The 14,997-nt window shown below is 39.9% G+C and overlaps 1 protein-coding gene across 3 annotated transcripts in view; it reads right to left on the reverse strand.

Annotated features, from left to right (window-relative positions):
- Positions 1-232: 232 nt before the first annotated feature.
- The window catches only part of PRLR (prolactin receptor), a 202,011-nt gene continuing 187,246 nt past the window's right edge, over positions 233-14,997 (reverse strand). For 2 of the 3 annotated variants that reach the window (XM_081231808.1, XM_081231807.1), the window contains exons 7-10: positions 14,680-14,821; positions 13,325-13,424; positions 12,781-12,850; positions 233-10,970 (exon numbers count right to left, since the gene is read on the reverse strand). In XM_081231808.1, the coding sequence (XP_081087934.1) occupies positions 9,948-10,970; positions 12,781-12,850; positions 13,325-13,424; positions 14,680-14,821 (1,335 nt within the window). In that variant the 3' untranslated portion in view covers positions 233-9,947. The remainder of the gene's footprint in view (positions 10,971-12,780; positions 12,851-13,324; positions 13,425-14,679; positions 14,822-14,997) is intronic. The other variant, XM_081231809.1, reaches the window with a different exon arrangement.

The raw sequence follows: 14,997 nt of genomic DNA on the forward strand, positions 1-14,997 counted from the left end.
GCCTGTTGCTGCATCCATCATGTTTCATTTATTAAAAAGAAAAGGTATGCAAATGTAAAATAGATAGCTAGTGGGAAGCAGCCGCATAACACAGGGAGATCTGCTCAGTGCTTTGTGACCACCTAGAGGGGTGGGATAGGGAGGGTGGGAGGGAGACGCAAGAGGGAGAAGATATGGGGATATATATATGTATAGCTGATTCACTTTGCTATACAGCAGAAACTAACACACCATTGTAAAGCAATTATCCTCCAATAAAGATGTTAAAAAAAAAAAGAAAAGGTATGGAGAAAAGGTAATATTTGTGAAATTTGGGTGTTGGTAAGTGGATCTTTGTTGTATCATCCTCCCTAATTTTCAAGTGTGTATGAAATATTTTATGCAATGGACAAAATATTATAAAGAAGAGTCAATTACAGCTGGACTTTTAAGTGGAGACATGGGATAATTCCAAGTAGGAGGAAGCAAACAAAAGAAAATGTGTATTATCAGTGCTGAGATTTGTGGCTTAAGCTTCATTTGGGAGAGTTGGTTGTTTATCAGATTTGGAACCTCTCATCTTCGTTGTTCTCAGAAGGCCCAAGGAACTTCTGAGTGCTTCCAAGCATGTTTGCATTTTTAAAGCTTGGGTCTGGCAAATGGCTGAAGACTGGAGGAACTTGAGGGCAGTGGAAAGGGAAGATGTAGAATTTAGCTGGGTTGGAAGCAAGATGTCAGTTTTGATTTAGAATTAGTAGGAAATAAAATCAGAGAATATGTTGAAAGAGGAGTACAAGAATGCATGCCTGGAAAAAAAATGCCTTGGATGAGTGTTCTAAGCCAAATATTTTAGCATGTGTCTGCGTTAGTATTTAGATTGCTGTTTTTTTCCTTCTTTAAAAAAAATATGTCCTAATAAAGTTTGCTGAAACAAAGAACCCCCCCAAACTTACATTATATATAAAATACGTGTTCCACATATATACAAAAAGACCCTCCAAAAATCATTGATTAGGAAGTAATTTATTGATTCAATTTAAATTAACCAATGCTACCATTGCAAAAGCAGTTGCTCTGAAAAAGTATTGAAAAATGTATCATGAGATTACATAGTTCAGTAACAAAATCAATATTGATCATGTGAAGCAAAACTACTGGCAAATGTCATTGAAGCTCATTTTATAATTTCTAATAATTTATGCAACAAATGTGCGTCACCTTAAAAATGTACCTGTGACGTTTACAAATTCTTTCAAACACATTTATAAATACAGTAATAAAAATTCCTGAGCTCCCTTAGCTTATACCAGTGTTCGCCAACCAACAATCCATGTGGTGTTTGACTAACATCCTCTAGCCTTTACTTAAAAAATATTTTGTCGCATTCGTAAAAGTATCTGTGCTTCAAGTCTGTTTGTAAGTGTAAGTTTTAATGTAAACCTGATCATAATAAGAGAAAAATGCTTAACACTTGTATGGGCAGCAGGAGTTGAGGGGTGAGATGAGTAGGCGAGGTTGTAGTCAAAAGAATCCCAATTTAAGTGTCGAGACCTCCAAAGTAGAATATGTTTTATCGTATGGGTTTTGTCTCACTTGCATTCTTCAGAAGAATTCTCAGAAGTAAATCTGCAAGAATCTGCTTCCCTGGCCAGTAAGGTCCTATTGGAGGCTTTTCAATAACCCCATTTCCTATAGTCCTGCCCTATCTCCCAGCCCCAAGATTTCAAGGTTTCTGTTAAATAGATATTATATCTCCCAGTCCCTCAAAATAGTGGGGGATTTAGAATGTGTAAAAGTTGGTTAGTAAGTTGTAGAGTTTAGTGGGGTTAAGGTTTCAGATATGGTTCTGGCAAGATGTGGCAACATATAATTTCTGTTTTCTTTTGTGAAAGCACATGCGATAATTTTGGAAAATTAGCTACACATTACTTCTCTAACTCGTCATTAATTATATGAACGCCGTGTCTGGTGACTAATACTACAATTTTTTCCAGCTTAAAAGTAAAAGTGTGTCCAGTAATTAAAGGCAGATGGCACCAATGTAAGCATGGGGGAGTCAGTGTTCCTTTGACAGAAGCCAAGTTTCAGGGAGTGATACTCACTAAATGAGAAATTTCTCATTCCCTGGTAAGACATGGCATTAGGGGATTTAGGAGGCAAAGAAGAATTTGTAAAGAAAACCGCACACCATCCCACAATTCTGTAACACAAGCAGGAACAGTAGGTAAAGATTTCTAGATCTAGATCCATTAAAAGTAAAAAGTTATCATTTTACACTTAATCCAATGAATTTGGTCAGAAAATATGTTGTTAGTAATATGGATGAATCATACTGTTCAAAAGCATTCCATTTTTTAATGGCTTGGTTTTACCTTTATTTTATAATACTTAAATGAGCTTCTCTGATCTGATCCCCATGTGCCTGGTTCCATCTCACGTTATTTTTTAGCAGCTTCTTGTGTGAGGGATGGGTGAAGGAAAAAGATTATGTTTTGCAATCATATGGAAGGGTGAAGAGAAAGGAGGAAAATTGTTTTGGTCCAATTTACATAAACAATTTCTGGATTATAGATCCTTAGCAGCAAAACTCCATCAAGAAAATTGTTTCAGTCATGAATGTGTTATTTTGCTATTTATATATCAAATAAAAATAAATAGAGGAAGGGGAGGCAAGGGGAATAAACATTTATTGAGCCAGGCACTGAGCTGGGTGTTTTCAACAGCATGAATAGAAATATAATGATCATATGCTACTGGGATGATTTTGTTTGGCAAGCATTGTTTTCGGAGTGTAGTAAAAATGAAGATGTTCTGGCAATAACAATTAGCAGAATCTCCCATACTGCTGACAGGATTTAACTGTCCATGTTGCCCCCTCAAAATGGAAGGAGACAAATGAATAAATCCATGGGAAAGAGAAAGCACAATGTGCAATAACCAAAGATTTACAGAATTAAAGATGCAAGATGAATCAGGTGACTATAGTCTTCTATAATTCTTTAAGGCTAAAAAAAATAGGCATTACAATAAGTTCATGTAGAAATGAGTTTTTAAAATCAAAACAAGATTATTTCTGATATATGGCTGATTTTCCCCATACCATAATATCTTTGATGGTTAAAATCAATTAAGGAAAAGATTTATTTCTAGGGGCTTCAGGGAGGTCAAATTGTGAGAAATATCGCTATAGTGGCTTTGGGTAACCACCTTGAGGTGACTTAACGGTTGGGAAAAAATCTGCATCTATAGTTTTGTTGGTTTTTTACCTGGTGAATTACTATGTATTCTTTCTGGCTCTTATTCATCAGCCAGTTTTTATAAAATGGAAAAATGGTTATTGAGAAAACCTAGCATAAACCTACTGACTGGTGAATTACAAGGTGTATTCTCATGTAAAAACAAAACAAAACCCCAGTAACGTATTGTAATAATCACTTCTAATTTCCTATGTAGTGTTTAAGAATTTTGCTTGGCACTTTCTAGGAAGAGAGAAAAAGCAGAGGTAGTGGTAGCTTTGAAAATATGGAATCTTTTTCTATTCCATAGCCTTCACTTCAATATGGCTTTACAGAAGACACAGATCACCTAACAGTCCGGTTCTATAGGTTGTTTCGGTTTCCGTGTGAGACACATAAATTGTCTGAAATGACTGATCAAGCAGAAGAACAAGCCTCATGATGCATATAACATTCAAGAAGTATAAGAGGTCACATGAAGCAAAGCTGGGGGGGTTGACTTTTAAACAGTTGTTGGATTGTACTTTAAACACTTACCCCAGAGCAGCTGTACAAGGGCAACTTATACTACTTCTAGACAAAGATTAAGAAAAAAATTAGTACATTCATGGTTTCATCAGAAAGATATGATTACATATTTTTTTCAGTTTTGTTTTCCAGACATAGAAACAATCATACTGAAATACATATAGATAGATTCTAAGTCATTAAATAATTAATTTCCTTTGTATTACATGGTGAGTTTCACAACAGGAGGATTATATATCTCAATGTGTCATACAGTTTTTGAACCACATAAAGCAATATAATATAAAATCATATAACAGTTACTTTAAAGTCAGGAATATCACATGGCAAATACACAACTATGGCACTGAAAATAGTCAAAGTGGGAGATGTGACATCTTTCATTTCTAAATGATAAGCAGTTTGAAGGAAGGATATTAGAACAAGAAGGGAGGTAGTTGCTTTTAAAACTTCAAAATCATTTTATCAGGAATTTTATAAAACAAATTGCTGTTCAGGAAAATCTTTGCTATATAGTTTTTCGATTTCAGATAACACAACACCAAGATATTTCCCCCCTCAGGATTTGTGAAATTTGCATGGAAAAAACTCAGACTGGATTTTGAAGTGTATCCAGGTGAAGCATAATTTGACCATAACTATTAAACTATCATTTTTGATATTACTACTTAAGTAGCTAAAGTTTTTAGAGTTAATTGTTTTTTTAATCAGCAGCAGGTAAAAAGTTAACTAATAGACTGTGATTATCTAAGGGTCTCTCTCTTCACTGACAACAACCACGTCAACAGTACATGTTTTTCCCCTTTACACATCTCAGTGCTTCCTGACATGAAATCAGAGCATAAATCAAAGGAATCAATGTGGACAAAACAGTCATGGGCATATGGTATTGTGAGTTATGTACATCTCTTAGCCATAAACTCAGAACACTGAATAGATTATAGAGTGACTATGTCCAATAAAATTTGGGTTTAGCAGGCTACTCTCGGCATTTTGTGGAATCCTAAGCTGCCCAAACATTTGGAAACACCCTATCTTTCTATCTCTTTCCTTTTATTGAAATAGATACCATGTAATGGTCTCAGACCAAAAATCACCTTCTTGAAAGACACAAATCTAGGGAGAGAACTCCTGTTTGATTTGCAGATGACATGTATACTGATCATGAAATAAGTCCAGGCCGTAACTATAAGTAGAGCTTCTGGTTAGGTCATAAGCTCTCAAGCAATCATTTTGTATTTTTAAGTGTCTGCTTAAGACCTCCACGACCGAGTCGTGAATGTAGCTGGATTTATTTATCGCCTTTGAATGAATGAATTGGGCTAGAATATCTAAGCCTGAGGACCTTTAAATGGGGTAACTTGTGACCCTCAACCTGGGCCTTGATATCTGTGTGGCTGACTTAACATTTGACTCAGTCCTTTGACTCAGGCCAAAGTCATCGTTTATGCATAATTTAGTTTCTTGCAAATCCTATGGTTGCTACTGCACATAATGAACTCTCAGGAAAAATAAAGGCTCTGGAGTGAGAGCATAAGAAGCCTACAAGATGGACAGCTAAGAAGAAGAAAAGAAACAAGGATGCTAAATGAAATCGATCTGACTTGGAGGAATGGATCTGTTTTTCTCTTCAGCAGTGTCACAGCCACATCGTCCACTGCTTCAGGTTAAGGCCACACCAGCAATATTTCCCTGCACTGTCCCTGGGCCTTCTATGGAAACCCTGGGCTTTACTTAGATCATGAGCATCAAAGACAGTTAGAGCCGGAAGGGGTCTTAGAAACATTTTAGGCCAATGCACTCGTTTAACAGGTGAGGGAACTAGTGGCTAGAGTTTAAAGGACTTGCCTAAGATCACACAACCTGTTTAGTGGCAGCAGGATGACCTCGACCTGGAAATTGAGTGCTCAGCCCACTACCCTAGCAACAGCACAATGATGCTTGGGCTGAAAAAGGAGAAAAAGAAATTGGTTCACTGAAGTACACACGAGGCTTTCATCAATGACAAATCTACGTTAGCAACTCTGCGGATGGTAATCCAGAGGCCTTTACATCTTTCTGCATGTGTGCAAATTTCCACAGTGCATGCATTGCCCTTCTCAGGCCCTGGCATGCAAGTCCAAGCGATTTAGAAGTACATTAATATGTTTTCAAATTGAGGGTCTCAAGTAACAGGGTGGCAGGCTTATTCCAAAATCCTAGCCAGAGTCAATTTCTTGTCAAAGTAAGTTACACTATTCACATCAGCTCTGTGGCAATTCAATTAAACAATAAATTAAAATCCACTCAATAGTTGCTGATTGGACCTTAGACTGTTTAGTCATTCTCTTTCTGGCTTTTTCATTCATTTATCTAAAATGTAAGATTTACTTTCTAATCGATACACTTTTCTTGTGAAAAGGAAACTTCAAAAAAAAAAAACAAAGAAAGGCACTTTGTAAGATGTGTACAAATCTGTTTCTTTCATGTCTACTCTAAGGAGATAGTGAAATTACTACAGGCAGTGTCAAGCCTTTCTGCCAGTGATGGGCAGCCTGGAGAAAGAGGCAGATTTGGGGATGGACCCTCCTTAGCCAAGCTGCACCGTGGGGCTCAGGTGCCTCTGGTTGTTCATTGGATTCTCCCGTTCAGTTGGGTCACTACAGGACAGTCAAACTCCTTCATCTCGTACGGATGGTAAGGGATTGACCAGCTTTGGACCAAACCAGTGAAAGCAAGTATTTAGTACATAACTGCCTACCAGGATTGGCCTTAGGCACTTAGGAGATGGAGAGTCTGTTAAATGTCAGTGACATGGCTGATTATAACTTGTGCTCATTTGAGGTGCCTTGTACCCATTTGCTAAAACTGACCAGAGAAGATTTTGCAGTTTGAGTTATAAGCTTCCATAAATCAACCATTGGCTATCCCTTTTCCGTGTGCTTTGCAACTTGAATATTTAGGTGTTTGTTTATAAAAATATGACCTTTATGATTAAGAGCTTAAGGCTTTTAAAACCAAATATGCAATGGTGGTACATAATCCATGGGAGAAAAAAAAACAAACCAGAATCAGCCGCCTGATATAAGAAAAGTGTTTTTCTTTCTAAAAATCAAAGCCTCTTTCAATGTCTTTTAAAAAATATCTCATGCCTCTTCTCTCTACACACATATTTGCACATAATCTTAGACTATGATTCTATACCTACATGATTTATAAAATGCATGTGCAATATGTTAAGATCAGTTGGACTTGATGATTTGCGAGTGAAATAAAATGAGCACATCACTGAAGAGGACTTGTATTTCTATGATAAAGGGCAAGTATTTGTTAGCTTAATTATAATACAAGGCATTGGTTAATTATCTTTGCTGGACACTATTCAGTGAATCATGGAATCAAGGAGTCGGAGTTTAAAAGGACATTAGAGATTATCCGGCCTAACATTTCCTTCAGAGGAAACTGAGGCCCAGAGAAGGGAGTTGATCTGTCTAAGGTAACATAATTAGCATTAGAAGCTGGGTCTCTTGACCCCCAATCTGCATACTTTCATTCGACTAGGGGATTCCTTGACAGAAAATAGGCTAGACCATAAAAAAAACATAGTTTATTAAAGAGTGCTAACTGACCATAGAATTATAGCCTTGGCTTTAGTTAACAAGTGGTAGTAATTTACTTGATAACTGGTGTTTTTTTAAGGATTTAGAGTCTTCAGCCATGACATTTTTTTCCATATATGCCAAATTATATATCAAAAACAGACTAGTTTTGAATTTTCATACTATCAGAGTGATTGATATACATCTTGGAGGAGATTGGACTATTTTGGGGAAAGGTTTAGTCTCTACCGGCTTTGAAGTGCAGAGTCTTTTGTCCATGCCTCTCGAGGTGGAATATATTCCCTGGCCCTCTTAGAAGTTGTGTGTACTTTTTCAGGTCATTCGCTACCATTATGGGAATCCTAAACCACTAATATGTTTTAAAAAATGATGCCTTTTTCTTACAGTACTGTTCAGTGCAAGTCAAATAGACTCAACCTGTACTTTCCAGGAGAGGATTGCTTCATGCACTAAAATAAGCTTTAGTGGAAATGATCATCTAGGGCAATGCCTTTCAAACTTCACTGCGCACATGAATCATCTGGGGATCTTAGCAAAATGCAGATTCTGAGGCGGGGGTGGGTGGAGATTCTGCATTTCCAAGCAGCACCCAGGTGATGCTGATGCAGCTGGTCAGACCATATTTTGAGTAGCAAGGATCCAGGGGATTGAATAAACTTGGACAACTTTCCCAAATAGCCCCCTCACTCTTAACATGCTGTTTGCATATTGGGAGAATAGAGCCTCAGATTTATTACTTTTGCATTTCTGGAAGCTCTGGCAATGTGTTCACTTTCACACATCAGGCCACTTCTGAGTCCAGTCCCTATCAACATGGACTTATTGGGCTGGAATATTTAACTCACAGAGGGAGCTCAAATTCTCTATGTTCCAGCTAGTGAGTGGATACAGAAATGGATTTGCTGTCAGGTGAAATGGAAATAGAGGCAGGCAGTTCGATGAGTCATGGATGTTCTCTTTAAAATGCAGATCCAGGCTTTTGACTGCTCTTGGAAAGCCTGCCCTTGGAACTGACTTGGGGCTTCCAACTACCATACCCTGGCCTTTGTAGTGTTTCCCGCTAATCCACAGATGCTTGGTTTCTTGGAACTTTTCTTTGGATACTCCTGACGTGAGTGCTCTCCCTGCCCCTGCCAAAATTTTGCAAGTGGATCTACTGGATCTACTCCAGAGAGACACGAACTCCTGGCTTTACTTAAAATGTCCTTGCTGCCCAAGATTGTTCAGAAAAGCAGAACAAGAACCCTCTCTCTAGGACAGCATGTTAGATGTTACCACTCTCCTTTTTCATTGTAGCTTTATGAATATTCACCCAGAGAAGAGCAGAAGGCCCGGAGTAGCCCTAAATTACAAGAGAAGTAATTTCTGGTCTGTGGAGAGCCCTAAAACTCTAGCTCTGTGATTGTTGTTTAAAGTATCCTGGAGATAAAAAGAATCAGCTAAACTATACTACACTGTGTTGGAAACTGAATAGTGTCATCTGCTTCATATTCCTCAGTGGGCTTTGGGTTGGTGTGGCATTTTATTCCACAAACAAGGACTGCATATATCACTCTGTACTGTAAATACTCCTTATAACCACATAATGGAAAATACTGTACCCACTGAATAGGTAAACAGCTGTACTGGGAAGGTAGAAAACAGTGTTTTACTTACCTAAGTGATAGAAAAATAGTCTTCAAAAATACATTGTTAAACTTACGGGTTTATATTAAAGTAGAATTTGTATGTACAGTAAGGCAGTACTTCCGTTAGCGATTATCTTTTAAATTAAAGTTAGTCTTTTGGGATTTTTTTTCACTAACAGAAGACTAGGGTGTGTAATAAATATCTATCATGCTGAAATGAAGCAGGAAAACATTTTAGAAGGATTCACCACATGAGACTAATTTGCCTCTTACGTAAGAAAATTTCACTTTCTAAAACTCTATTCTCCAGAAACTTCAGAATGAAATACAATTTGGGGGGGGGAATCCATGCTTAATAAATTCAAACTATTTTAAGAAAAAATCAGAGGCATCCTTTTTATTTGCATATTGGCAATGCGTCATTAAGGTAATAGGAACGGATGTAAACAATTTGTCAGGTGTTCTAGAATGCACTCTTTTTTAAAGTGTGTTTAATTTGGTTAATCCTAATAAAATGAAAGAGGAGTGCAAAGGTTAAGCAATTGGTCTTCAAAAGTGGTTTTCATGGCATTTTTCTCATATCTACCATCTTCCTGTGGTAAACAGTTCTGACTAGTTGATATCCCTTCTGTCACATACCAGATCATGAAAGCCTGTTCCAGGGGATATACCTATTGGCACTGTCCCTCAAGAATACTAAGCAATGTGCTTTTATTTCATTGAACACATAATTTTATAACTGATAGCAAAACGTAACTCTACAAATCACATGAAACTAAATGATTTGTTCTGGAATCAGCTGTTGGAGAAAGAGGCAACTGGTTGAAAATGGATCATGAAGACGAGTGACCTGGGAGTTTGGTAGTGTCGTTCTAACCCCGTTCTCGAACCTTCTCTGATAGAGTGCATTTCATGTACACTGTAGTGTTACCTGAAGGAAAATCACATTTTAACCCATCCTTCCAGGAATCAAGCTCTCACTGAAAGGAGTGCATAAAACCTGTGGGATGCAGGTAATCCAGCCCACCGAGCTGGAGTCTGCAGCTGCTCGGGGCCGCGGGGAAGGAGGCCAGGTCTACCTCGGCTGGATTCTGTGGCAGGGATGGCGGGGCCTCCTTGGCTGGTTCTTCCAACGGAGCCAGGTTTTGTGCTCGCCGATCCTGCACCAACACCAGGATGTTGCTCTCCATCATCCGGGACACCTTTGAATACTCCTTGCTGGTTTCAGGGGTGCTGGTCTTCTCCGCCCGGCCACTGTTCTCGTTTTGTTTCGGGAGCAGTGCCAGCGCTCCATCTTTGCTGACTTTGTGGATCTCCACGTACTCCAAGGGTTTAGCAGAGGTCAAGGGGGTCTTGTCCTGGGGCAGCAGCCGTGCCGCATCTTGGTCAGTCTTGGAACGGAAGCTTTCTGACTCCCCGTGCTCAGCTGCCTTTCCTTCCCCGCCAGTCTCAATGGTTTGTGAGGGTTTTATAGCATGTGTGTCTGTTTCGTCCAACAAAGTGGATGCAGCACCTGCCGTGCCCAGGCCCAGCTTACACACATCAGCAACGCTGTGGTAAGATGATCTGGAGTAGTGCAGGCTGGGGGGCTGCAGCAAAGGCCACGTTGAAGATTGGGATCCGCTGGCATGAGAAGGGGGGATTTTGCCTTCCACGTTTGTGCTCTGAGGGCCTTGGGGCTGGGTAACGTTTGTTTCAGGTTTCTCTGCCTTCCCAAGACCCTCAGGAGTGTGGAATTTGGAGGGATTGGCCCGAGGTTCATCACACTTTTCAGACAAAAGGGAAGGGCTGTCGCAGCTGCCCCGGCCAGAGTCACTGTCGGGATCCAAGTGTGTGGGCTTCACGCCTTGCCCCGGGTGCTCTTTGGAGTGAACGGGCACCAGCTGCTGGTCCTCACTGTCATCCACCTCTAAGAACTCCACCAGTAAGTCCTCGCAGTCGGAAGTGGGAGGGAAGTCTTGGCATCCCAGGGCGCTCAGAAGTTCTTCGGACTTGCCCTTCTATTAAAACACAGACACAGGGTAAGAAGGCTGTCAGGTTCATAACATTCCAAATGGACATCGCAGCCAAGTCTGTGTTCCTGACTACGGGCAGGTGGGATGTGGCCACGGCCTCACAGAATTTCCCAAACGTCAGACGTTTGTGTCCCAGGCCATCTAGGATCACCTCCTGGACTATTACTCACCTAATATTTTTCTTTAAGTCAATTCACGATTTTAACTTAGTCTTTCTCTAAGCAATAATGATCATGAGTTGAATGGGTAAGTAAGTAGTATATGTGCATATAATAAAAATATAACTATTAAATAAGAAAAGCTTGGGAAACATCTAAACCCATAATGCTCATGCGTGCACTTGGTACTGGGACTCACTAGCTCTGAAATCTGGTTGCTGAGCGCCTAACTGGCTCCCTCACCCCACGTTCTGGAGTCTGGTAGTGGGAAGTTGGTTCTCATCTTTTCCTTCTCCTCTCCCTTGCTTCTCCCTCCCCGTCCCTCCCTTCACCTCCCATCCCACTCCTTCCTTTCCTTCTGCTCCATTTCCCCTCCCTCCCCTCCTCCCCCACTTCCTGCCAGCCCATATTCCCTCCATCTCCTTCGGTTCCTCTCCTTCCTCCTTCTCTCTATCCTCCTCCCCCACCCCCACTTCTCCTCCGGCCTCCTCTTCTTATTTTCCACGCTTTTCCAGATGCTCTGACTTAGGTCAGGGACTGGTGCCTAAATCTTGGCTCTACTTATTAAAGGGTCTATGACTTTGGATAAGCTGTTCTGTGATCCTCAGTTTCTCCATTTGTAAAATGGGAATAATAGCACCCATCTGGGAAAGTTCTTTTGAGAATTAGTGGTAATGGCATTAAAAATACCAGAACTTTTTCTTCTGACACAAAAAGCAGTTTTTAAAAGTCACTAAGTCCCTGTGGCTACAGGTCAAATTGCGAGCTAAACAATAATGCATTTAGTTAGCTGAGATGTTCATGCTGGGTCTATAAAGGTCAGTGCTAGAGACTGGATAGCAGAATAAGAGCCCAAATTCTGGGATCTAGTTCCTGCTCTGATATCTGCAATCAAAGTGAATGCCATCAAGCCAAATTCCCTAGGACTTACTCTTCACATTCTTGTGCTTTTGGCCTCACAGTGGCTGGGGTCAAGTGACAATGTGTAGGTGACTGCTTTTATATACATCAGTGTTAAGCAGAAGGTCAAATTGAAACTATATATTTCAACCTGCAGAGAAATTTAAAATGTTCTAACACCTCTTTTCATTCAAAACACTTAAATTTAATTCCCACTCGAATCGGTCTAAATGGGCCCTGGCAAACACCAGTTCCACTGTACTGAGCCAGTCTTAACTGAGCTCTCAAACTGAGCAAAAATTGCAATAGGATATTCTGTTACTATGGCCTTCTGTAAGGAACATTCAAGTGAGAGCTTACACCAAAGTATGACGGAGGGGCTGGTGGTAGGTTCCTCTTTTGTATTCATCAAAATATTCACCCTTTTTCTCAATTGATTATTTGTACAAAATGTTTTTGATGGGGCTTATGAAAAGACCTGATAAACCTAGCAAGCATTCCTATGTGTTTTGAGGTTTTCTTGGCTTTCTTTCATTGCCCTCTGACACTTAGTATCTGATGGTAAGTACCCTCATGCTTCCCACATCTTTCTGTAAACACACCTGCTGAAGAGGAGGGACAGCTGGTCAAGGATGGCCGAGCTGACCAGGTTGCACTGATGGGAACTGTGTGCTCATGTGTAAAGATAATGAGTATAGAGAAGCTGATCACAATACATTCTTACCTCTGGCACTTACCTCCAGCAGATGGGTATCAAATCCTTTTATTTTTGGCCCAGGAACGGGAGGGAGGATGCAGGTCACCATGCTATAAAAAGATTTGTGAGATAAGATAAATGACACATGTTCTCACTTTGTAATTTTTGAAAGATTAGCGTTATCTCCAAATAGCTGCTACATGGACTATGGTAGGTAGAAGTTAGAGTTCCGAAGCTACGTGAAACTAACCATCAGTGGTGAAGACAATGAATACTTCTAGAGATGAATTCTGGCTAATTAACTCTGGCTGATTCTGAAATGACTAGGGGATTATTTGCTGTTCTTGCCAGATTTTTACTATTTCACAACTGTGAGCCTCCATTTGATGGAGAGAGCATCAACTTCAAATGTGTCTATTCTACTTTTGCTAGCACTGATAAAAGTTTTTCATGGTGAACCCACTGCAACTAATGGCTAAAATGAGGTGCTTGAATTATCTGTAGGTTTCCATCATTTTTGTATTGTCTTTCTTGGCCATTATCCCTGACAACCGTGATTGGGATGAGGGTTGATAGTGAAATACCTGTAGCCCTTCAAAGCCACTGCCCAGACCATAATCAAACAGATGACAGCAGAAAGAATGGCCACAAAGATCCACACGGTTGCATCTTTCATCGAGAAGTCTAAAAAGCAAACAGCCAGAAAGTTTTGATCACATACAGCATCATTAAAAACAAACAAACAAAACAAATCAATGAAACTTATGAACATAAGTTCTGCCCCTCCACACCTTTTCTGATTTGAACATCAATCCAGAGTAACAGTAATGATAGATTTAGTTTGTTCCAATATTATTAAATTTTAAAGTTGCATATATTTTACAGTACTCTAAAATTTTCAAAACCCTTAAAAATATTATTTGATTTGATACTTATATAGGAAGTCCAAGGGTACATGGTCAGTTGCAGTAATAATAATTTAAAAAGCTAACATTTATTAAGTTCTTAGTAAAAGCCATATGGTGTTAAGCTCTTTACATACATTGCCTGTATGTAAAGATGAGGAACTGAGACTCTAAGAGTGGTTTACCCAGAGGCATGTAGCTATAAAGTTGCAGATGGGGATTTGAGCCCAGGCCTTCTGCCTCTAGACCCTGTGCTTTTATTCAGTAAGAGTCAGGGCTGGACTGGATGTACACTCTTATGGCCTGTAATTCGGTGCTCTTTCCAGTATGCCAGTGCAAGCCCTGATACTTTGGCCAGGCAAGTCGTCACAAGAGCTAGGCTTTGCCATGCAGTTCTGGGCAAGACTTCTAACTCCACTGACCTTTAGTTTCCTCCCTTTCAGTTCCTAATGGCAATTCTGTTTTCTCTGAACACTTGAGACGGTTGGGAGGAACAAACGAGGTAAAGACTTTGTAAACTGTCAAGTACTTGAGAAATGCAAATGATTCATTCCCTGTAGAATGCCAGCCACCATGTTTAATGGCACTTAAAGAATTGGGTGCCTTTTATATACTGTTCCTTGACTAAGAGACCAACATGTAATTGTCTTCAAGGACTGAAAATCAATTCACGCTTTTCAGATGGGATAGCGCCTTACAAATTTTGGGAGAATTAGATGATAAACTTGAATGATAGGAATGGGGCAGATGGGGAGGGCAGAATGACTGACCATCAAGCCCTCTGAGACATTTCAAGCCCATGACTGCAGACTTATCTTAGAAACTGGTCCTCACTGACAGTGACCCAGGGAGCAATGCTATACTTCCAAATGTCTTTGTGTTGAGTAGAGAGCTGATAAACTCACCTCTACTCATTCTTCTGGCTAAGACTCAAAATAGTTTCTCTGTTAGTAGTTACTACATACAAATTTACTAAACTCATTCTATCTTAAAAATATTTAGGAGTATAAGCAAAAGGGAGCCAAGACACTCACCATTAGGTATCTGGATGGAGCTCTCTGGGCTCCACTCACTCCAGAATCCATGGTCTGGCTTGCAGTGAACCTGGACAAGGTATTTCTGTCCTGGATATAAGCTGAGAATCTTAAACTGAGTCTGCTGCCCAGCGAAATGAGTCTAAGGGAGGGCAAGGAAAACAGAAGTCACTCTGTCTTGTGTTACGAAGAAAGAGAGTTTTTCTTTAGGCAGTAAACTATTGGAGGAGTGAGACCAAATGATCACACTTAGTAAATACCCTGTTCACACCATCCCACCCTCTCAGCCCAACACTTCCTCCTGTTAAATACTGCTCA

The sequence above is a fragment of the Mesoplodon bidens genome, assembly GCF_964165515.1.
Source record: "Mesoplodon bidens genome assembly, chromosome: 4".
Taxonomy (NCBI): Eukaryota; Metazoa; Chordata; class Mammalia; order Artiodactyla; family Ziphiidae; genus Mesoplodon; species Mesoplodon bidens.